Consider the following 22,900-nt stretch of genomic DNA (forward strand, 5'->3'; position numbering starts at 1 on the left):
GTCGAGAGCACCCGGTCATTTTTGCTTGAAGAAAGAGGTAGAGAAAAATCCCCTGACCGGTGGGTAGACTTCCGTGGTTGAAGTTACATTCCCGCCTAATGGTGACAACGTAGCGGTTCCTGTTCCGCATTTCCCTCTACCGAAATCAGTCCGATGAAACCAACCATCATGGCAAACAGGGTGGATAGCCCCGCGTCGTGCACCTTTCTCCGAAGCAGTGACTGCAGTAAACATTGTTTCGTTCGACGCTTTTCGCAATGGCTATGGTCATCCTGGTTTATCAGTCCCGCAGAAGCCCGTCCCGCCCTTGCAGAGCCGCCGAGCCATCAAAAAGACAGGAATTCTTCTTGGCCATCGGAGCCAAGTCCGGACGCTGCACAGCGCGAAGAAACAAGGGTGGACACAGAACGTTCAACATTTCCATGTAAAGCGTGTGAATCGCGGGGTGTCGCATGCGATCTTCAGCGACCGCGATGCGCACATTGCCTGGATGAGCAACTTTTATGCTTCTATGTGGCGCCCCTACCTCCCTTGCGGGCGACTAGACGTTCGAAAAAGCCGCGCTCCACACATACAGAAACAGTATTGCGTCCACGGGAGATTGACACTAGCGGATGATCGTGGGAGGAGCTTCGACATTAAATTAATACACAATTTTCCTTAACTGCCGTGATAAGATAGGCATCACTCTTCTCTTCACGCAGATTAGATAAAAGATATGATTCCCCTCCGGTGATGCACTCCACAGAGGGGAGAGTGGATATACCCCAACAAGAGATTCTTGCAAAAAAATATATATATATATAATCTTCACATGCTCCTTGACATCCCACGGTTATCACCAATAAATTATTTGCACTCATGGATAATTGACGGGCCCAGACAATACTGGGGTCAGTCTATGTTGAAGACTACTCAGAGATAAAGAAAATCTGCTAGCCGCCAGCGCATACATATGATCCTAACACGAGACTTTTGTTACCTTGATGCCTTTCAAGGCTGCAGGGAGGGTGTCGAGTAGCCTCGGGTGACGGTGGACAGAGCTCCGTAAAATTGAAGTCATTGTTGTCGGAGCACTGTGAGCCGGTCTCTCCACACCCCCAGACATACTTCAAGGATGGGGTATTTTTATATAAGCTCGTGCCATACAGAGTTCTAGTTATCATCTTGACAAACAATTCAATTGTCTGAGTCGTTGGGGTTATCGCATCTATCCGACCGCTGAGGCTATCGAATATTCATAGTGAGTCGCCACGCAGCTACGCGTTGACGCAACATACATTCTTTTATAACTTTATTTGAAAGTATATCGCCCGTCTAATATTACTCACAGATGGAGGAAGAGTATACGCGTATCGCGGACATCATTCGCCACCGGGCCAAAACCCATGATAAGAAGCGATATCTCGTCGCCATCGCCGGCGTGCCCGGCTCTGGCAAAACAACAACGGCAACTGCCATTGCACAGCGTTTGAATTCAGGGCAAAATCCTATCCAGACTGAGCTGGTCTCCATGGATGGCTTCCATCTGTCGCGGGCGACACTGGACCAGCTCCCGAATCGAGAGGAGGCATATATCCGGCGTGGAGCGCCGTGGACCTTTGATGCCGCCCGATTCATTACTTTCGTTCACCAATTACGGCAGTGGACAGATACGTTTTCCAACGAGACCATATATGCACCCGCTTTCCATCATGAAACCAAGGATCCAGTAGAGGATAGCATCATGATATCCAGCGACGCTTCGATCCTCATCATTGAAGGCAACTATCTCCTTCTGGATGAGCCTGAGTGGCGTGACGTCGCACGACTGGTTGACTACCGTGTGTTCGTCGACACGGACCTGCAAGAAGCACGGGAACGTGTGGCGAAACGTCACGTCAGCGCTGGGATAGAAAAAACAATAGAAGATGGGTATCTTCGGGTGGATAGGAACGACTATCTGAATGCGCTTACAATCCGGGACAAGCTGATCGAGCCTGATATGGTGGTCCGTAGCATCACTGAGGTATCATCATAACTTGCTTCTATCGACTTGCCTATTTACACCATAAACAACACCACATGTGTACATAACGACTTATGTTTAGACTGAACCCTACTCACTCCTTAATCTTCTGTTTATGAAACACGTCTGAGTTCATTAGCAACTATACGCATCGTGGAGAACGACATGGAAGATTTACTGGGAATCTCTGGCATCCAATTGGCTCTAGAGCTGCAGAAGAACTCGCCCTTTGGTGGCAGCGCTTCGGGATCATCCAAGGACCCAACACATAAATAGCGGAACTGATCTTTGACGGCATCCTGTGAGGGTCAACATCACTTTTTTTCCTGCCGGCATAGTGTCGTATATCCCTACCCCATATTCACAGATAAAACTGCCACAATTGGAGCAAAACTCGCGATGAATCAGCGATCCGGACCCATTGTCGGCCACATGTTCCTTTGGGGCGCCTTTAGTGAGTCGGAGAGCGTCCTTGGGGATCTTCGCGGTAAGGCCGTAGTTTGTTCCGAAGGCTTTCTATTCCTGTGTTAGTAGCATTCATAAGTGGCATATAGAGAGAGGACATATTGCAGTGTCTGCGTACTTTGCAGTTTTTACAGTGACAGAGGGAAGTCCGTGCGTCATCGGGTGAGGAAAGGGACAGTTCGTACTCGATATCCCGGCAATAACACGATCCAGGGTAAGTCGGCATGGTTTTGGGGGGCGATTGGAAGAAGTGTATGGAGCTAGAATAGAGGTTCGGTCTGCTGAATTGACAGGGAGAAAAGTTCAGTCGAGGGCGACTTGTCGAGTTGTATAGGGTTCGCCGGAGGGTTGACGTCATGGTTCGTTGTGTGGCTAATCTCTTTTCGTTATAAGGACAATCGTTGTAATCATCTTAATATTCTAGTAATTTATATCTACGGTATACCCAGAGTGTCCTGCAACATCTATTACTAGAGAATCTGACTGAGTTAGGGTTATGAAGAAGGTGTGATGTGATCATGACCACATGACCAATCTCATCCTTCTGTCATATTAAATCATTTCATTTATATCACATTGTATCATACCACCCTTTCACCAATTACCCTTCCATATTTATGGAATGCGTTGGATTGTCTTCATGTTTCTATTTATTATCATCCCAACCGATACAATGCCATCCACAGGCATCCTCAAGTGAAATGCGCCCTATGGCCTTTAGGTCTGCGATTGATTTACTGTCTACTGCGGGGTAGCTCAGTTTATTCTACACCCGATCGTGACACTCAAGGAAATGGCAACCCAAGCACAGGACTCCCAGAGAACCCAACAATCTCATACTATGATAAAGAGAGCCGTCGTCTCTTCCTTCATCTTTCGCTTTCCTCCGGGGCAGCCTAACAAGCCGTCCGTAGCGTTGTTCAAGCGGAGCGAAAAAGTGAGGACGTACCGGTATGATGCGACTCCAAAACCAACCATGCCTAGTACGACTATAGTAATATGACTTTCTACATATAGTCATCACCTTGCCCCTATCTCCGGTAGCATCGATCCTGATGATCCTAACCCTCTCGCGGCGGCGTGGCGTGAATTGTGCGAAGAAACCAACCTCACCCCGTCGGATCTCAGCTTCTGGCGCACCGGCAAGCCATTCACCTTCAGTGACCCGTCTATCGGCAGAGAATGGACCGTTCATCCGTTCGCTTTCCGTCTCAAAGATCCGGCAGAAGGGGGACAGGGGGAGGAGGCTATTCGGACTGACTGGGAACATGAAGGGTGGCAGTGGTACGATCCGCGTACAGTGCTCGAAGACGAAAGCCTGACCACCGTTCCGCGTCTGCAAGATAGCTTAAAAAGAGTCTGGTTTGAGAGTACAACCAACGAGCGAGCAGGAAGGGCTCTTGCGACTGGTCTGGAACGGCTGCGAGCGGACCATGAGAGCGGCGCGCATGAGTTGACGGCGATAGCGCTCACCGTGTTTCGTGATTTTATCGTGTACACGCAAACCCACCTTGATGCAGAATGGTGGGCCATGATTCGAATGGCGGCATGGCATCTCATCAAGAACGGACGGGAAAGCATGGGTGCAGCCACGCAGAACGCCGTTCTATCTGTTTTAGCGGAGATAGAAGATATCATGGAGCAGAAAACCGGTGCCGAGCAAAAATGGGATCGGATCCTGGCTCTGATCGACTTTCACCTGAGGAATCGCGCCGATACTGCACAGCAGGTCAAGCAATCCTTCATCTCCTACCTTCAGTCTCACTTTTTGTCCGGTGGCACACAAAAGGATCGGCTTACCATGCTCACCATATCCTCCAGTTCCACTATCCGGGACAGTATTTTGGAAGCATACGATGCGCTCGGGATCCAAACACTTGAACTGCGGGTCCTCGAGTCAAGGCCGCTTTTCGAGGGCGCCAGTCTCGCCTCGTCTATCTTATCCACATTCAAATCCCAGTCAAATTCTCCCGACAAGCGTCTGCATATCACGATGTATACTGATGCATCAGCTGCCCTGGCCGCCAAAGACGTCGATATCGTCCTGCTCGGTGCGGACCGCATTTCCGCCACCAAGGGTGTCAGCAACAAAACCGGATCTCTACCTTTGGTGCTCAGCGCGAAGCATGTCACCCCAAGCGTGCGAGTTGTGGTGCTTAGCGACATTGAGAAGGTCAATGGAACGGCCGGGATAATCAACGACGAACTCGCCGAGGGCAATGATTCCTTCGAGGTGTCAAGTGCATGGCGCAGCGACGGTGTCAAAGGTGTGCAGGTGCTAGAGAATGGAATGAGAGGGAGAAAGTCGGAGCAGGAGAATTCGTCTGTCACGGTGGAGAACAACTACTTTGAATGGGTTCCTCTGGACATGGTGGATGCCTTCATCTGTGAAGAGGGAGTCCTTGAGAAGGACAGTATTCAGGAGAAGTCCCGTAAGTTGACAGAGAGGGCTGACCGGTACTTTGGTACTTTGTAATGATGGCGGTCGTTCATCCAGTTAAACTTATCTATTGACTGGCCTACGAGCTGTAATTAGATAGCACTTTACATAGCGCGACTATCTTATGTCGTACCAGACATGCCTCAATTTCTCATATGGCAGGATAACACTCGATAAAAAGTTATCAGAAACCACATCTAGATCGCTACGAAGCCAAAAGATATGATATCATCCACATCACATGAGCCACCACGATACAAACACTCATTCAACCCAGACATATCAGGGACTCTGTGAATAGTGTCCATATTCACTCTACAGTTGCTGTCTATGAGATCTCGAGATGTGAATATCGTGAAAAGTCACAGTAGAAAGAAATTTGAGATTAAGAGAGCTAAACAAGTCCTTACATGAAACAGTATTCCTAAAAGAAGTAGAAAAGGGGTGTATCTTCAACGATGAACTCCAAACACCGGCTTAAAGGCAGGGATATCTAACGCCAATCACCATCCAAGGTATCATTAACAATCACGAACGCGCGCCTGTCGCTTCGCTGTCCCAATGTGGGTATTGTGCACCTTCGTGGCGAACTTGAGACTAGTCAAGGTCTCGGCCAAGTGTGCCTGCAGCGGACTGACCATGACAAACATGAGCGTCTTCGAATTCCCTCCCAGGGAGAATTGGAGGAGGTAGGTAAGCTGCAACTCGTTAGTACCTTGATTCCAAACGGAACAGTCAGGGGAACTTACCTTGCTATTGCGATAGGGAATGTGTCCGCCGTCCTTACCCTGTCCCAATGCGGCAATCACATCACCCAAGCAGCTCAGACTGCGGTTGATATTCTGTGTCTCCCGCAGTCGCTCGCCGGTTGCACCGCTGTGGCTCAGTCGCTCACTACCGGCCAAGTCCACGAGGTTGAGCGTTCCCTCGCTGCGCTCGCCGGTAATGTCATTCTCGCCGATGAGCTTCAGGATGAAGACGGAATGAGACCGCGATGATCTCTCGTTGGCCTTTGTAGCAGCGACCGAACGATTGGCTGCGGCTCGTTTGAGGATACTTTCGACCATCTCTGGCGAATCCAAGCGCACAGTGGTAACATCTGTAATGATCGTCTTGCCTCGTTGCATGTCATGCCGAATTTCGTGCTTCTTCTTGTCGAGCTCTTCCGCCTTGCCCAAAAGATCGTTCAGATTTTCATTGTACACCTCCACGAAGTTTCCTTCCATGGTGTACTTCCAACCCTTTTCTTTGAGACTCGTGGCAGTCTCGTAGATTTGGTGCACAGCCCTTGGAATCATGCCATCCAACGAAGACATAGTGTAGGTCTTACCACTACCGGTCTGTCCATAGCAGAAAATGCACACGTTGTACCCATCAAGCGCACTTTGGACAAGCTGGCTAATCTCATCGAATACCTCCGCATTCTGGGTTGACGGCCCGAATACCCGGTCAAAGGCGAAGTTGTTGTTCTTCTTGGTAATGGCGCCCAGGCTGCTCTTCTCTTCCTGTCCCAAAACATTGATCTCCTTGCACTCTTCCGATGCATCAGGGTATTGAATCTGAGCGATGCCCGTCTGCGGCTCCGTTTCTAAAGAGGGTCGGACACGGCAAAAAACCCGGATGTTGCCCTTGAGCTCCTGAACCTGGTTGTGTAGTTTCCTTCGGAGGGTCTCTTCTTTCCGCAACTTGTCCTTGGTGGCGTTGGTCTCGGCCAGAGCATCCATCATCTGCTGATTCAACCGCTCAAACGCTTGAGATTGCTCCTCACGACCGGACTCCAAGAATTCGATTCGGGCCTTGAGCGCGCGAATCGACGACTCTAGAGTTACGCTATTGCTGCTGGCTGTGTCCAGGTTCTTCCGGAGACCCTGGGTGCTCTTGCGCTCTCGCTCAATCTCTTGTTGCAGGGCTTGCACATCATTCTGGAGCGAAGCAATTTCCCGATCTTTTCTGTCCAGCTCAATCTGGGAACGTTGCGCATCCAGGGCGGTCTGCGATGTGAGTTGGTTGATTTCGCGGAGTCGCGAGGCCTTTTCGTCGTCCATTTCACGCTCAAATCGCCGTTTCAATTCGCAGAGCTGGTCTTCATGTTCCGCAATTACGCTCTCTAGTTTCTTCTTACTATCAGCTCTCACGGTCTCAAGTTCGAGCCGTTTGCGCGAACTGAACCCATCCATGGCGAGCTCATGTTCTCTCTGGGCATCCTGTAAAGCGCCTTCTGCTGTTCCGATGCGAGCCTTCATTGATTCGAGTTCGACGCGCAAGGCCAGGTTTGCCTCCGTGAGATCTTTTCGAGACTGTTCAAGGTCGTTCACTGCAAATCGAACGACATGAGCACCTTTACACCCTGTCTTTAGAACTTGGACGATTACCTCTTGATTTGTACACCTCCACGGTTTCTTTGAGTCCGAAACTCTCCTGACCCGCTTGACTTACTCGGGAGACAAAGGCGTTGAAGAATTCCTCCATCGTCTTCTCGCGTGTTTCTTGGTCCCACTCGGCACCTGTAGAGAAGTTAAAAGAGGTGATCGTTGAATCTTTAGTGAGAAACTGAGGCACAGGGGGAGGTTTCCTTTTCGAGGAATGTTTAGATGGTGATGGGGGCTTGCACGAAGGGGTGGGTGTGGTAGGGGTAGTTAATCCAAGAGGGCCTAACGTCCTATGCATTGGAAAAGTCTTTGGGTCCAGCGTCCTTGCGGGGAGACGGCCCATAGCGGACGAATCCAAAGCACTGCTTAGGGATATCCCACGGCGATTAGGTCGCGGGGGTCCCTCATATTCTCGAGAAGAATACGACTGAGCTCCTGACTGATTATGTGGGACATGTTCATACATGCTTGCTGATAATGACGGGCTCGCGAAACTTGCAAAACCGGGGGAATCAAAGTGAAATTGTCGCCTACCCTTTCTCTTCCCCAAAACGCTTGAATCTTCCTCGTGATGGGTGTCCAATGATGTTGCTGGCCGGGCAATTGTATGGCCATTGGGTCGTCGGGCGCCGGCTAGCGAAGTCTGAGGGCGTGATAATGCCGAGTGGGGTCGCGCACTAGATCCGGTGGCGTGGGACGCTTTGGTAGTTCGTGATGTGGTGGAAGCGGATCTAGTCAAGGTAGTCGTTGCATGGGAATTCGTACGACCTTGAGGTTTTCCTGACAAGGTCGTGGACGTTGCTCTCGTTCTGGTGGTCTCAGCGCCTTGTGTGGTACTCCTCGGACGAGTCGGTTCTGTCCCTGTGAGCGCTACAGTCTTGCTAATCCGGCTGTTATCTCACTTACGCGACGACGTTTTAGCAATTGAGCCAGGCGGCAAGATGCCTGACCGTGAATTAGTATTAGCCGAACTCATTTCTCTGAGCCCAGCGGCGGGTATGCGTGTGCGGGCAGGGGCTCGTGATTGCGTCTGAGAGTGCGTCAGTCAAGGCGGAGGCTGAAGTTTGTCACGCCAGGTATCATTACCAAGTTCTCATTATCCATCATGTACAAAAAACAAACAATTGCTGGTACCGGTAAAAGGATACTCAAATAGAGCGGAGAGATGAAGGCAGAAGCTTTCGGAGCCACCGTCTAGAATGGGAAGAAAAACACACTGCAAGCTATACAAACAGATGAAAAGTCAAAGCGGGGAAGGGCGAATCACCATCAATTGTCGACAAATTGCAGTGAGGAAGGGTCCCGCATGGTAAGTAGCGCGAGGGTCAAGTCGTCAGTCGCCAGGGACTTTTCTTCCCAGTGATGGATGTTGAGTTTGGTTTGGAAGTTTGGCTTGTCGTTTGACGATCCAAGCGCCAGTTTCCGGAGTAACGCAAGGCGGTAAACAAACTGAGCAAATTGGGCATCTGGGCGGTGCTGACTCAGCCACTTTGCGGCGGGAGGCGCTAGACCCAGAGTAGGCTAGGCGTATCGTATCCATTTGATACCTTACCCTTCCGACGAGTACAACTGTGTACGGAGTATACTATGTACCATAAGAAACCAGCGTTACCGACGGTATCATACCGACAATATACCATCGTCACGAGGTGTCCGGGTTGGGATCAATTTTTTCACTTCCATGCCAAATGCAATCGGACTTCCGGTTCTCAACAATTGAACGGTTATTGACTCTGATTGTTGATCTTTAAATTGCGTGGACCCCCATTGCCTGCAACCGTCACCCAGTGAATCCATCTCCCGCGTGCGGGTCGTCCCACCGAAGACCTACTTTCCGACTAAAAGTGGACGGCGTCGACTTTCCCAGACCGACAGCTTCCCTGTTTCATAGTTACCCTTCCAATTGCTCCTCTCCTCCTGCTCGGTTTTTGCTCTTTTTTCTTTTTTTTTTTTTTTTTTTCCTTTGTCGTGATCACGGTTTTTGTTGTGTCTCAATCTGTGACAACGTCATGTCTGGTCGTTTCGTCCGTTCCTCTAAATACCGTGAGCTGCCATTACATTCCCTCCCCTCGTTTTGATGTTGCCCGCAATCTGACAGGTATCATTTTAGGACACGTCTTCGGGCGGAACACAAGAAAGGTACCCAGCAAATTCCTCGGCATCGCAATACCAGTGCCTCATTGACAACGCCTGTAGGAGCAATGTTATGATAACCTCCGTGTGTCCGCAAATGCCTGGGACAGCAATCTCGTCAAGGTTCGCCCGCCTCCGTTCCACGCCGACCACCCCCCTGACCCGTCCGCGCGATATGTACTAACGATTACTCAAGGTCAACCCCAAGTACCTGTCTGTAAACTGGGCAGCTGGCGGAGGTGGTGCTTTTGCCGTCATTCCCCTGGAGGAGCGGGGCAAATTGCCTGAGAGAATCCCTCTGTTCCGTGGTCACACTGCAGCAGTCTTGGATACCGACTGGTGAGCAGCGGTCACTTCATATCCAAGCCAAGTCACACGTCCAGAAAGCCAACGTACCTAGGAACCCTTTTAACGATGACCTGATTGCATCCGGTTCCGATGACGGCAAGGTACAACCCCAAACTAACCCGAGGGTTCCAATCTCAATGCTAAATAACCCGATCTAGGCCCTCCTGTGGCGCGTACCCGAAAACTTCACCCTCCGCCCCGATGTCGACCTCGATGATGTTCAGGATATTGCGCCTGTCGGAAAGCTGAGCGGTCACCCGAAGTTAGTCCCTCACCACGGCGCCGACCTTGTCATGGATGTACTTTAGACGCAGTAAACGGTTAACAACATTACAGGAAAATCGGACATGTGCTCTTCAACCCTGCGGCGGAAAATGTCTTGGCTACGTCTTCCGGCGACTTCACTGTTAAGATTTGGGATATTGAGGCCGGTGCTGCCAAACTCACGTTGAACGTGGGCGATATGGTTTATTCACAGTCCTGGAGTGCCAATGGCTCCCTCCTGGTCACCACCTCCCGTGACAAGAAGCTCCGGATCTGGGATGCACGTCAGGAACGTCCCGCGCATGAGGTCCAGGGACACTCGGGTGCGAAGAACAGCCGTGTCGTGTGGCTGGGAGAGCGTGACCGGATCGCGACTACCGGTTTCTCCAGGATGAGCGACCGCCAGCTCGCATTGTGGGACATGCGCGCTCCTGCGGAGCCCATCAACGGATTCAAGGTTCTTGATTCCATCTCTGGCGTCTGCATGCCCTTCTGGGACGATGGCACCCAGTGCCTATACTTGGCTGGCAGAGGGTAAGTCAGACTTGTGTACATTTTAAAAGTGTTCTGACGCCATTTAGTGATGGTAACATCCGTTATTTCGAATTGGAAAATGATAAATTCGAATATCTTGCCGAATACAAGTCAGCCGATCCTCAGCGTGGCATTGCTTTCATGCCGAAGCGCGGTGTTAATATCCACGATAACGAGATAACCCGCGCCTTCAAGACCGTCGGCGATACCTATATTGAGCCGATCTCTTTCATCGTCCCTCGCCGTGCCGAGACCTTCCAGGATGATATTTATCCACCCACAATCGGCCTGACACCCGCTATGAGCCCATCCGAATGGTTCGCCGGCAAGGAAGCCATTCCACCGAAGATTTCCATGGCTAGCTTGTATGAAGGAGAGGGCCTGAAGGAGGTTACCGGTGTACAAGACAAGCCTACGGAGACCTTGGGCGCTCCTGTAGCTCAGGCGGAACCTGCGCCGAAGCCCGCAGAGCCGACCCCGGTGAAGAAGGCACCCGAACCCGAGCCGACTCCTGTACATAAGCCTGCCCCGTCCATGAAGGAGCAAGGGGCTTCCATGGCTGCCATGGTGAACAAGTTTGCCGATGAGGAAGAGGCGGAGCCCGCGGCTGAGAAGTCCAGCTTTGACGAGGTGCCTAAGCCCGTCGAGCGGGAAGCTCGTACCGTAGAGTCTGCTTCACCAGTCAAGACCAACGCTTGGCACCAGAGGGAGGAAAGCAAGTCACAGACTGCTTCCAAACCATCCACCCCTGTTCCAGTAAGCACCATCCAAGGTTGGAACCATAACCATACCACACACTAACCACAATAGCAGGCCCAGGATAATGATCGCTCTCCTACTGTCGGCACCCCGGTTGAGACATCTTCCGGATTCAATATTCCGGAAGTCACCAATACGGCCGCTAGCGCCCTCCATGGCGAAATCCAGAAGCTCACACATATGGTCGGGCCTCTACTGAACGAAGTCCACGAACAGAAGCAGCAGATTGAGAGTCTGACCAAGACGATCGAATCTCTCGAGACCAACCAAGAGAAGCAGATACAAAGCCTGAACGAGAAGATTGTGGCTCTTGAGGCCAGGCTGAGCTAAACAGTCCTTCTCTGGCTTTGTATCTATAATAATTGTATTCTTCTTGTGATTCCTTTCCAAAAGACCCGTCTCTCGTTTTGTCCATAGCCATCGATGTCGTGTTATATGCCTTTCATTATGACTGACAGCATGATTGCAATGTCAATGCAAATACCATTTTTTGCTTCTTTGTTTCTTGTTCTACCTGGTTTTCTTGAGCGGAAATGATAGAAGTTGACGATATGTGTGGTTAATCAGTTATGATAAATATATATGTTTTCCTTGAACGACATCATCAGCTCAACCGTATGTAAACAATGGGGGTATAATTCAAATCCTAAGCAGTTTAGGGGAGAAAATGAAGTGCGTAGAGGGTTGATAAGTACTAGTATTTCGAACGATGTATAGCATTACATACGTCACGTGGGTAGGTACTTAATGCCAGTAGGATATATATATCAAAGGCGACCAAGCGACAATCTACTCAATTACGTGTTGAATTAACTACTTCTCTTCTCAAGCTCTGACGCAAGATATCTAGCTTTATAAATTGCCACATGTGGCGCTATTTCATCCTATCAGGGATCTTCAGGAGGTATATCTACAAAGAACGAAAGCGTAGATACTCATCAACTCCACCGCAAAGTCAACAAAACAACAGCAACATCCATGAACTAAGTATGCCCGCTCTCCTTCATGCAAGAACAACACTCCAAACCCACGAAAAATACCTGAAACGCTCTATATGCTCTTTTGTTGTAAGACAGGGGAAGATATGGTGAGGAAAAAGTTAAAGTCATATGGCTCGAGAGGTAGGTGGGGAGTATGAGGAAGATATGAAGGATTTTTATGCCCATCGACTGGCTTCTCGTTCATTTTCTACTCGTGCCGCGCGAGCGGCATCGCTCTCGTCATCTTCATACTTGTAAGTGAGGCGTCGGCCACCGGCCGCCGGCCGCTCCTGCCTACTGTCGCGTCGACGGCTGGGTTTACCAGTATCGCGGTCTGCATGCATCGCTTCGCGCCGTTGCTGCTCTTTCAACAAGCGCTCGCGGTTGCGGGCCTCACGCTCTAACGTATGAGGGTCTTTCTCCGGTTCAGAAGTCTTGGTTGATGATGAAGAGGGTTTGTCTCTTGCTCGGTCTTTATCACGGATCTCGTCTTCGCGGCTTCGTTTGATACGCCGGGAATGGTGTCGCGATGAGTAGTCACTGTCGACGGGAGATTCAGTTCGGTCGCGACGAGACCGTTTTCTATCACGGTCACGGTCACGGTGGCGATCGCGGGTCCTGTCTCTATCTCTTTCCCTGTCACGATCCCTCTCACGATCTCTGTCTCTTTCCCTTTCCCTGTCACGATCCCTCTCACGGTCTCTGTCTCTTTCCCTTTCCCGGTAACGATCGCGATCTCTTTCACGATCCCGACGTCGAGAATCTCGATCTCCCTCACGTTCCTCATCGCGACGACTGGAGCGGTCTTTGCCGGATCGGTAGGTCCGGCTGGAGCTCTCCTGGGCCTCGCTAACGATGGGTGTCCTGCTTCGAGAGTTGGTGTCTTTTTCTTCGGGGATCAATGGGAGACGATCGGCATCACGAGAGTCTCCATTGCGACTGGGACTCTGGCTGCGGTGGCGGTGCGAGCGATGCGATCGACGGCCGCTTCTTCTGTCTCGCTCCCTGTCCCGCCGAGATGACCGGCGGGAATCAACAGAAGGTGAACGAGTGCGGTGGTCATCTTCCGCTTGAGACTGTTCGTCGTATTTATCTTCACGACGGGGCCTTCTTGGCCGCTCACGTCTGCGCTCGGAGTCCTCAGCGCCGTTCTCGATACTTGCGGAGCGTGGGCGATTGTGACGACGACTGGTGGACTGCGACCGCGCACGGGAACGAGATCGGCTTTTCGATCTCGATGCCGACCGAGCTCGCGACTTCGACCTTGAAATTGAACGTGGACGGTTGTCCTCCTGAGGTGCTGGGGTTGTGCTGGACACAATGTTAGACTAGGCCTACAGACCGTCAGTGACGGGAGGGTACGACTTACCTCTGCGAAGCATCAGAGGGTCTCACCGATGAGACAGGTCCTCGTCCCGCTCCCTGGAAATTCCGCTGCCGGAGAACACTAGTATTTGGAAGACCTTCCCGCATCGCCCGGGGAGCAGCTGGTGCGCCTTCGACACCAGGTCCTCTAGGTGCAGGCATGGCAGATCCGGGAATGAAGGGTGGCCCAGCAAAAGGCCCTCCACGGCCTCCGGGAAAGGGACCACGCATATAACCTCGGCCAAAGCCTGGCCCCATCGGCCCCGGCATCATAGGGCCATTGTGCATCCCCTGGGCGGCATTGGCCTGGTCAAGACTGTCAATGGTTGGTATACCACGCAGCTCCGAGTCCTCTGGACCAGTCTCTTCCATGGTGGGGCCATTTGCAGAACTGACTTCACCATTGTCGCCCAGGTCAGCAGTATTATCATTCATTGATGGGTCTTTAGTGCCATCCAAATCGCCACCTGGGGCATTCTCATCATTAGCATTTGTCGCTTCAGTGCCGCTGGGGTCTCCAGTCGGCGTCTCTGCAGATACGCCTTCCTGCGATTGGGTTGACATGTCTTGATTGAAGTTAGGGGAATTAAACGCTGGGTAGTTAGCATTAGGAGGGTAATTAGCTTGCATAGGTCCCGTGAAGCCGCCGCGGCCACGACCACCGGGGTAAAATCCGCGACCACGGCCCCGGAAATTGCCCCGGCCATACCCGGGACCATAATAGCCGGATTGGAAATCTTGGTTAGGGAATTGTTGTTGCTGCATTTGAGGATGAACTCCGTTGGGTTGAGACATATTATATCCGCCAAATCCAGAGGGGGCCCCATACTGTGGGCCCATACCATTTGCGAAAGCATTTGGATTGAATTTATCTTGGCCTCCATTCCACATATTGTTTTGTGAGCCGTCCCATCCCCCATACATCCCTTGACCCGCGTCGAAATTCATCCCCGTATTTATGCCATTCATGTTCATCCCGTAACCTCCAAACATACCCTGACTCGCGACCATCGGGTCCATCATGCCGGCCATTCCTATACCCAAACCGTTAGCAATTCCCATTTATAGAATTTATGAACGAGGTGAGACACATACCTATAGGATTGAACATTCCGTTGCCCATGAACTGAGACATCGGATTGAAGTCCCCGTTGTTGTTCCAACCCATGGGAAACATCCCCGGAGCCATGCCGAACGGCATCCCATTCGGAAGCACTTGCCCTGACCCCGGGCCCTGGGACATGTGCTGTTCAGATTCCTGAGCCAATTTGGCATCATCTGCATCTTCTCCTTCGCCAGAACCGTTTTGCTGCGTCGCATCCGGGTTTTCAGTTCCATCCGTGGGAACAGTTTCGGTCGGTTCGTCCTGTTGAGGCGAGACAGTCAATAACTGCGCTTCTTTGTTGCAAGTGTAAGGGACGCGAATTACCTCGGCCGGGGGTTGGGATTCCACAGGAGCTTCATGATCCCCATCAGTTTGCTCGGTAACAGCCTCCGACGGGTTTCCACTAGCTAGAGGCTCCTCTGACGGAGCTTCAACAGTGGGTAACACTTCTGGTATGACTTCTTCCTGTTTAGTTTCCAGGATATCGGAAACTGCGGGTGTTTCTTGCTGGGCCGGAGTTCCCTGCACAGGGGTCGCATCATTGGTAGCCGCAGGAGTTGCCGACTGGCGCTCTTTTTCACGCTTTTTTTCCTCGGTACGAAGGAAAGCCTTTAAAGTCGTCCTGAGAGCTTTATTCGGCTTGCATAAATCGGAGGAGAGAGGCGTATGTGCGCAGACAGGACAGGTCTCTGGCAGTGACGCTTGGCCTAAGACGAGATCGTTAGATCAAGTCATGATGGGAAGACAACGAATAGCAAAGGAATGTAGAGCTCGTACAGTTTTCGCAAATAGCCTGATCGCAGCAAGGCAACCGGAACGCGTTCACAGCCAGCTTGTTGCAGATAGCGCATCGCAGCTTGAATGGAATTTCATCTTGCGTGAGAGAGCTAATTCACCGGTAACACAATGAGCCACCACGCATTGTAAGGTTAAAAGGGCGATCCCCAATGGTATTGCTTACCTCGCAATATCCATCAAGCCCGAAGGCTGATCCGTTGCAGCCATGGGGAAAATCGAGTCAAGACGGAGGTCAAGAGAGCACGAGATAAGTCCGAAAGTTAGATAGCCGGCGCGTATGACACGTAAAGGCTAGCCCAAATGGCAAAGGCAGATGGCATGGCTCAATTCGCCATCAGTAGGTAATGAAGCGCATTCCCAACGACGTCGCAGGTGAATGGCGAGCGAGTAATGATCGTGGTAAGTCGCAATCTGACTGATTGACCAAATTTGGACTGGACGGGCCGGAGGCTGGTCGGAACGGAACAATGTGCGGACCGGGCGTCCCTCCTGTTTGCTTGTTTGCTCCCCGCCCTAAGGAGTGTGACAATTGTGGGCGGTCATTCACCGGCATTCTCCCTTTTTGTCCTCTTTATCTTCCCTGTAAGGGAGATATATGTATGTATGTACGAGGTCCTACTAGTAGAATACATATTATAGATATGACCAGTAGAGTCTCAAAACAACATCATGCATTCGAGTACTGCGTTTAGTTGACCAAAAAAAAAAAGAAAAAAGCCTCGGATGGTTTTCTGAAACGTGTTGGTGCAGGTTGTCGATCATTTCACTTGAATGGCTTGCACGACCTCCTAGTACTGCCTACACCGCCCAAGGCTGACAGGTGCCCGTGACCTATCATCAGGGGTTCTGTCGACACGACAACAAGGCTGGGACTGAGGGTAGGCTGCTTAACTCTATACGGGCTCTAGCAACATAATTCGATATACTCGACATATCTGAAATAAAAAATATATTGACTTCCGGGACTACTTTGGATCAAAAAATTGTAGGAAAGCAGCAGAACCGATTGGCCATCAGATTAGATCAAGTTATTTTCACCGTCACGGATGCGGTATTGCTGTAATTAGCAAGAGAGGATGAAACTAGCGGCGATACCAATGCTAGGTTTCTGCCTACCGTGTTCATCCTTTCCCAACATCTCTAGGCTCATTCTATCATCATCGACCGTCATGGGCAGTTTGCGAAGGATTCCATCAGACATTCACGCCTACTCGAGGTGATACCAGCAAGAACAGTATAAGGATAACGACAGCAGCAACATAAGAACGAGAGATAAAAGAAAGGATGCGATTAACAATATCCTGAGGAGACAACAACATTAGAAGGCCCTGATTGGAATATAGTGACAGGAATGACGAGAAAAAGAAAGATACACACGGCTAAAGCAGAAAATAAACAATACGTATCTTCAAAGCTGTCTTTAGTTAGTATGGAGAATCCTGAGCCGACAGACGGGATCACGCGCGGTAAGGCTAAACCAGGATTGGGACCCAATCACGGCCTTTTCCACATTGAATCGCTTTACGGTCGTGGTGGCGAGTGGTCAGATGAGAGCCACCCGTTGGGTCATGATGATGATGAGGGTGAGGAAGGAGATCAGTAATTATTTTCATCTCCCGGATAATTCCTTCGCAAGAAGAAGGGGCGGATGAAAACAACGAGAATGAATATATCAATAAACAGACGTAGGACAAGATAGGAGGTTCTAAACTTGTAGCGTTAGTAAGGCAATATGGAGTAGCGCCTGCAACAAAAGTCATGGCCAATGTCGTCATAAGTTCTCGAGATCATCATTAGAAAGTGTATCAAATAATAGAAGGGGAGAGTGAAGGAACCGCAGAAAATAAGAAAAAATAATAAAGAAAAAATAAAAGCACAAAAAAAACATTCGGTGGAAGAAGAAAAAGAAAAAGCTAAAACCATTCAAGGCTAACCAAATGATGGTTTAGTACATATTTTTAGTGTGCGAGTGGACCGGGAGCGCAGGGTTAAAAAGGGCGACCGCTGCTCTGCGGATGAAAAAAGGACGCCAGGACCCTTCAGATTTTCTGGCTGCTGTGCCCACAGCCCACAGTCTCTTGTGCCCACGCACTTAGCCTTCGTTTTCTCTTCTCGAAGCAAGACAAAAGCTCGGGCCATCCGTGGCGCGATCGATCAAAACAATCCATTAACCAAAAATCACATACCAATCTCTTACCTTATTACCGTTATTATTGATTGTTTACTCCCTCGACAATCTGATCTCAGATCTGAAATACCAAACAAGGAACTGTCCAGGAGTTCTATTTATACACCTGTATTTTAATGTTCCATTCGATGCCTATAACATTCTCCCAGGCGTGACATACTCTATTTATTTTTTCATGTCCACTTGGAATCCCTCTTGACCACTGAAATTGTCAAATTTCAAGGTACGTGCCCATAAAAACCACAGTAACTAAACTCACCCAACCCCATATTTATCACACTAGCGGCTTCCTGTTTCGCGCTCGCGCATCCCCATCACCACTTTTTTCTATTTTTTTATTTTAATTTTAATTAGTGTTATTTTTTTTTTCTGCAGGAATATTAATCGCTAATAACCCACACCAGCTATGACAGATCAGGATAATTCCTACCGACCTCGATCTCCCGATTTTTCCACCTTTCAATCCCCCATTCCCCCCTCTATCCCCCAGCCCATATACTCTTTAGCGAACCCATTGGCTCATCACCGCGCATCCTACAACGTCTCTCCCTATTTCACCCCGCAGTACCACCACCCTGTTCCTCCACCCCCACCCCGTCGAGCCTCTCAACAGTATATCCCTCCTTTCGCAGACCCGATTGTAGATCCCGACATGGCTCGTCGGTCGTCTCGGATCGCGCGCGCTGCCGAGGTTGTGCCCATACCGGAAACTAAGTACGTGGAACCAACATACGTGGAACCAACATACGTGGAACCAACATATGTCGAACCATCATATGTCGAACCACCATATGTCGAACCAACACCGGTGCTGCCGGAAGAGCCTCCCCAGTCAAACCCCACGGCGGGCGTGGAAGTGAAGACAAAATTCCCTGTCGCGCGCATTAAGCGCATTATGCAAGCCGATGAAGATGTCGGTAAGGTAGCGCAGGTGACTCCAATCGCTGTCTGTATGTGATATGTTCCTTCTTTGCTATACCTCCGGATTATTTAGGACGCGATGCTGACGCGTTTTGTTTTGTTTATAGCCAAAGCTCTAGAACTCTTTATGATCTCTCTTGTCACCAAGGCTGCAAAGGAAGCCAAAGACCGGAATTCGAAACGCGTCACCGCATCGCATCTGAAGCAAGCGGTCGCGAAAGATGAAGTATTAGATTTTCTGGCCGACATCATTGCCAAGGTGCCCGATCAACCGGCAGGAAGAAAGCACGATGATGATGGAAGTGATCAAAACGAACAACCGAAACGTAAGCGCGGAGGTCGACGACCGAAAGACGACAGCGACTAGCTATGGATAATGGGTGTCGGCGTTACCTCACTTTTTTTCCTTTCCTTTTTCTTCGCGCTTTATGCTTCCTAACCTCATTTTTACTTTTCTTTGTTTAAACGACTTTGATGGGCGATATTTTAGACTGGGATGGAGAGCGGGCGCATACTCTCTCGGCGTTGTGATGGCGGGCATGGTTTGATTTGCATCTCGCGATGTGAATATGTACCCTTGGGTATTCTCCCTTTTGATTCAGCACATTTTCGAACAATTCACTCAGTTATGAGTCGATCTCCAGCCCATGGGCTTGAATGGTGATCGATACCGTATGGCATATTGTCTATGGTAGACCCATTGGTAGTGGATGTAGATGTCTGGAAATGGCCACTGTCAGCTTCCATAGCCAATAAGTTCACTAGTGATAACCAAGTCTGGAACCAGCCAAACTTGCTCCACCCCTCAAATAAACTACACCTGACTCAAAGTTCAGTGTATGATGCACTATAGCTGCACATGGCATGCTTTGGTTAGTGACACTGGTAGGATGAAGGCTTGTTGGTTGGGTCTAACAGTGAATAATCTTCATATCACCCCAAGGTAATATGATCACGCATTCACTAGATACTTGATGTAGATCACAATGATGTGATTACAACCTGTTGGAAAAAGAATGTCAAGGTCGGGACTCGAACCCTGCTATCTTTGATAATCGGGTTTCAGCATACTAGGTTACTAATCATCCATTCATGATGATACAGATAGCTTCTAGCCAATTGGAAAGCATACAATCTATCGCCTTAACTGACTCGGCCATCTTGCTGTCAGGTGAAGAAAAGCCAGTTAGTAGATTTCCTCGTTTCATTCAAATCGCAATTGTGCCTGTCTCACTAATGCCCATCCCTGTGGATGTTGTCTCCTGTGCGACCATAACACCACAGTTTGACCATGTATGCGGATGAATAGTATCATGCTGTTCTCACGCAATCATGGATTTTGTAAGTTGACTCTTGCGTCTGAGCCCTTACTTAACAGTCTCCCTCAATAACTATTGGAAATCAATTTAGCTAATCTGCGGTAGTGGTCTCGTTTAATCGGCGGATCCCGTTCGCTATCTACCAAGACGTACCGGGCGAGCTCTCCTACCGAGCGATTGGCGGCATTCAAGCGGACTTGTAATACTCTGCAAGTATGCTCTTCTCTCACTGCGCCGCCTGTCAGGCCTCGACTAAACGTTTCCCTCTGTAGCAAATCTGGCGCTCTACCAACTCGCCGTCGGGAGATCAGTCTGCGACAACCCATGCGCGCAACTGCATTGACCGACTAAATTCCGTCCTCAGCGATGAATCACGAGGCCCGGCTCCTCATCCGTGTTTAGCATATGCTGCATCTTCTCAGATCTTCGTGACTGTCACCAAACTCGCGCTGTCTTCTTACGACGATGGAATGCTCCGTTCCGCCGCTGTCTTCTTCAATACCTTGATCGATTCGGAGGTGGATGGAGTAGTGGATAACCGGCTATTTGCGCGGGCGCTGGTGGATCTTGTCCGACGTGCAGACAAACACACAGAAGATGTGGAAGGAAGGCTTGTCGAGCTGCTGTTTGGTGTCGCCAATAATATCCGTCTGCAACCTGATATTCTCCCTGCGTGGTTTGCTCCGAGGTCCGAAGACCAAGACCGTGAGCAACAAACCAATACTGGGGTTGAGTTCGCGGGTGCAACTCGGAAGGATGACTTCCCACTGTTCTACTTGTTAGTGGAATATGTTCATCACGGGGGCCGTGCGGGTGATTTTGCTCGGACCGGTCTTCTTTATCTGATAGAGACAGCCTCTCGCTCAAAGAACCTAGAGAGATGGTTAATTGAGAGCGATCTAGCCACGCTAATGGCAACGGGACTAGGTGCGCTGTATAGTCAGCTAGGCAAGTGAGTATCTTGTTAATCTCGTTTCCCTCGAGCTATATTGATTGATGTTTGAAAGCCTGTCCTTCGATGAAACTTCCGACGAGAAGATGCCCCACATTGTTGCACTATCAGATCATGCGAAACAAGAGACTGCTCTTCCTCCTGCACTGGGGGCAACTGTAGATTCTTTCATGTCGTATCTATTATTTTGGCAGGACACTATTGACCACTGCAAATCAGCGGAAGTCAACGGCACATTACTAGATCACTTTCAGGTCTTGTTTCTCGAACAACTTCTGTAAGTGAGTCCCAGGGTGGAATGGTTGAGTAGTTGCTGATATGACCCTTGTGCGTGAACAGATACCCATCACTGCTCGAGTCCTCAGATGTCGAAGGCGGTTCTACCGCTGCCGTGCTTACCTATTTGAATCGCATTCTGGAGTCGATTAACCAGGATGATCTGGTACATCGTATTCTCCACTTCTTACTAGCCTCACCTTCCGACATGGAAACGTCACCTACTTTGAAAGTGAACATGTCAGTAAGCCGGCGGAAGTCTTTGGACGTTTTAGCCGCTTTCTCTGAAGAAGCTGCGAAACCGTCACCTTCACTATTTAACCTGAGAGACCTTGCTCTCCTAGGGCTGCAGTCTGCCAATCGGCAAACTGTTTTGGCAACGCTACGGCTAATGGCGGTCATCCTCCAACGGCATCATACTTTTGCCCGGTCATTGATCCGAACGGTTCCTGGTCAATATGCCGGGCAACGAACCGTGGGGCAGTTGAATGCAGAGCTGGAGCAGCTTACAGGAATGGCCACGTCGATTGTGGATGACCCCACGCTAAATGAGTCCTTTGAGGACTACCTCAAGGATGCTTCATTGATCTTAGAATCTCACTTGTATATCCCACCGGCTGAAACTGGCCTGGAAGATGACCGCCCACTGGAGATTCGCCAGGAGGACCCTATTGTCCAGGAACTGCTGAACTGTGTGGAGACATTCTTTACTAATAGTGTCATCGTTAACCTAGCATTAACGGAGGTTCTCATGAGTATCGCATCTTCCCACCTTATATCCCTTGACAGCTGGCTCCTTGTGGACCCATCTAAATACGTATACGACGGTCAGACTATAGCCCAGGATGGACCTATGGAAATCTTAGACCAAATAAAGCTAGCCTATCAAGAACCCTCGTTGTCGAGCTCTGAGACACCAACGCTCACATCCGCACTGCAAAGACTTGTGCAGAGAATCCAGCAATGGCGGAAGGATGTGCCGGATTTTGACATTCTAGTTGCAGCTCGGCGGGACCTACTCCATCAGGATGATCCTGCTAAAGACACTGGCCGCGTTCAGCAACCATTCGAAGTATCAATGCGTCTTCCTGAACGGCGACCACTGAAGATGTCCTTAGACTCCGACATTGGGTCACCCCGAGGGAGGTCCTCACTTGTGCAAGATCCCCCAGGCACACCAGCTTCCCGACAGGCCGCCGTGGGCTCACCGCTTCGTGGATCTTCAGTTCGCTCTCCCGATTCTCGTGAGTCCTCCTCGCCTCGAACGACGGCAGCGGAGGAACTTCGAAAGCGACTAGCGAAGCCATTCCAAGTGGACCATCCGCACAAAGCAACAGTGGCTGGTGAAGAACCCGAGCCAGCGGCAGATGCAATGGCAGAAGAAGAGGCCGAGAGTGCGATTGCTGATGAGGAGCCGCGGTCAGCGACCCTCGGCCATGTTTTAACCAACGTGGTCATACTGTACGAATTTCTTCTGGAGGTTTCTGCCACAGTGCAAGCGCGGAGCACCTTATTTGGAGAAGCGGGATACCCCGGAGTAGGCTGGAGTGACCCGCTGGATGAGTAGTTGATGTGATATGTTGAACTTGTTTGATATTATTAGCTGTCCAACTACCCCATAGCATAGGCAGGCCCCTATAACCGGATATATGTATGAGTTTAGACGTTGTACATTC

General features: G+C 50.1%; 8 protein-coding genes across 8 annotated transcripts; 5 read left to right on the forward strand and 3 right to left on the reverse strand.

The window, feature by feature from the left end:
• Positions 1 to 1,053: 1,053 nt before the first annotated feature.
• On the forward strand, positions 1,054 to 2,139 carry BDV27DRAFT_53328 (phosphoribulokinase/uridine kinase family protein). Its single transcript, XM_032076873.1, has 2 exons — positions 1,054 to 1,243; positions 1,334 to 2,139. The coding sequence occupies exon 2, from the start codon at positions 1,334 to 1,336 to the stop codon at positions 2,018 to 2,020; it is 687 nt and encodes a 228-aa protein (XP_031922587.1). The 5' UTR covers positions 1,054 to 1,243; the 3' UTR covers positions 2,021 to 2,139.
• On the reverse strand, positions 2,103 to 2,699 carry BDV27DRAFT_162569 (GFA family protein; the record flags this gene model as incomplete). Its single annotated transcript, XM_032073415.1, has 4 exons — positions 2,103 to 2,134; positions 2,187 to 2,307; positions 2,363 to 2,524; positions 2,592 to 2,699. The coding sequence occupies 4 exons, from the start codon at positions 2,697 to 2,699 to the stop codon at positions 2,103 to 2,105; spliced, it is 423 nt and encodes a 140-aa protein (XP_031922588.1).
• Positions 2,700 to 2,925: 226 nt separating this feature from the next.
• Positions 2,926 to 5,199, forward strand: BDV27DRAFT_136002 (translation initiation factor eIF-2B subunit family protein). Its single transcript, XM_032068672.1, has 2 exons — positions 2,926 to 3,424; positions 3,491 to 5,199. Exons 1-2 carry the CDS (start codon positions 3,267 to 3,269, stop codon positions 4,947 to 4,949), a joined length of 1,617 nt encoding a protein of 538 aa, XP_031922589.1. The 5' UTR covers positions 2,926 to 3,266; the 3' UTR covers positions 4,950 to 5,199.
• Positions 5,200 to 9,234: 4,035 nt separating this feature from the next.
• BDV27DRAFT_136005 (coronin) lies at positions 9,235 to 11,919 on the forward strand. The gene is made up of 9 exons (XM_032068673.1): positions 9,235 to 9,325; positions 9,393 to 9,421; positions 9,479 to 9,538; positions 9,612 to 9,754; positions 9,816 to 9,864; positions 9,922 to 10,025; positions 10,100 to 10,561; positions 10,609 to 11,317; positions 11,375 to 11,919. The coding sequence occupies exons 1-9, from the start codon at positions 9,292 to 9,294 to the stop codon at positions 11,648 to 11,650; spliced, it is 1,866 nt and encodes a 621-aa protein (XP_031922590.1). The 5' UTR covers positions 9,235 to 9,291; the 3' UTR covers positions 11,651 to 11,919.
• A 557-nt stretch (positions 11,920 to 12,476) lies between these two features.
• BDV27DRAFT_149529 (uncharacterized protein) lies at positions 12,477 to 15,775 on the reverse strand (the record flags this gene model as incomplete). The annotated part of the gene is made up of 5 exons (XM_032071067.1): positions 12,477 to 13,611; positions 13,670 to 14,699; positions 14,761 to 15,477; positions 15,548 to 15,657; positions 15,732 to 15,775. 5 exons carry the CDS (start codon positions 15,773 to 15,775, stop codon positions 12,477 to 12,479), a joined length of 3,036 nt encoding a protein of 1,011 aa, XP_031922591.1.
• A 681-nt stretch (positions 15,776 to 16,456) lies between these two features.
• BDV27DRAFT_136007 (uncharacterized protein) lies at positions 16,457 to 17,403 on the reverse strand. The gene has a single exon (XM_032068674.1). It carries the CDS (start codon positions 17,341 to 17,343, stop codon positions 17,041 to 17,043), a length of 303 nt encoding a protein of 100 aa, XP_031922592.1. The 5' UTR covers positions 17,344 to 17,403; the 3' UTR covers positions 16,457 to 17,040.
• Positions 17,404 to 17,883: 480 nt separating this feature from the next.
• nctA (negative cofactor 2 transcription regulator complex subunit BUR6) lies at positions 17,884 to 19,170 on the forward strand. The gene is made up of 3 exons (XM_032076874.1): positions 17,884 to 17,979; positions 18,161 to 18,706; positions 18,785 to 19,170. The coding sequence occupies exons 2-3, from the start codon at positions 18,163 to 18,165 to the stop codon at positions 19,042 to 19,044; spliced, it is 804 nt and encodes a 267-aa protein (XP_031922593.1). The 5' UTR covers positions 17,884 to 17,979; positions 18,161 to 18,162; the 3' UTR covers positions 19,045 to 19,170.
• Positions 19,171 to 19,931: 761 nt separating this feature from the next.
• On the forward strand, positions 19,932 to 22,900 carry BDV27DRAFT_53384 (uncharacterized protein). Its single transcript, XM_032076875.1, has 5 exons — positions 19,932 to 20,018; positions 20,102 to 20,209; positions 20,269 to 20,948; positions 21,004 to 21,225; positions 21,288 to 22,900. The coding sequence occupies exons 1-5, from the start codon at positions 20,010 to 20,012 to the stop codon at positions 22,789 to 22,791; spliced, it is 2,523 nt and encodes an 840-aa protein (XP_031922594.1). The 5' UTR covers positions 19,932 to 20,009; the 3' UTR covers positions 22,792 to 22,900.

Source organism: Aspergillus caelatus (genome assembly GCF_009193585.1).
Source record: "Aspergillus caelatus strain CBS 763.97 unplaced genomic scaffold BDV27scaffold_259, whole genome shotgun sequence".
Lineage (NCBI taxonomy): Eukaryota > Fungi > Ascomycota > Eurotiomycetes > Eurotiales > Aspergillaceae > Aspergillus > Aspergillus caelatus.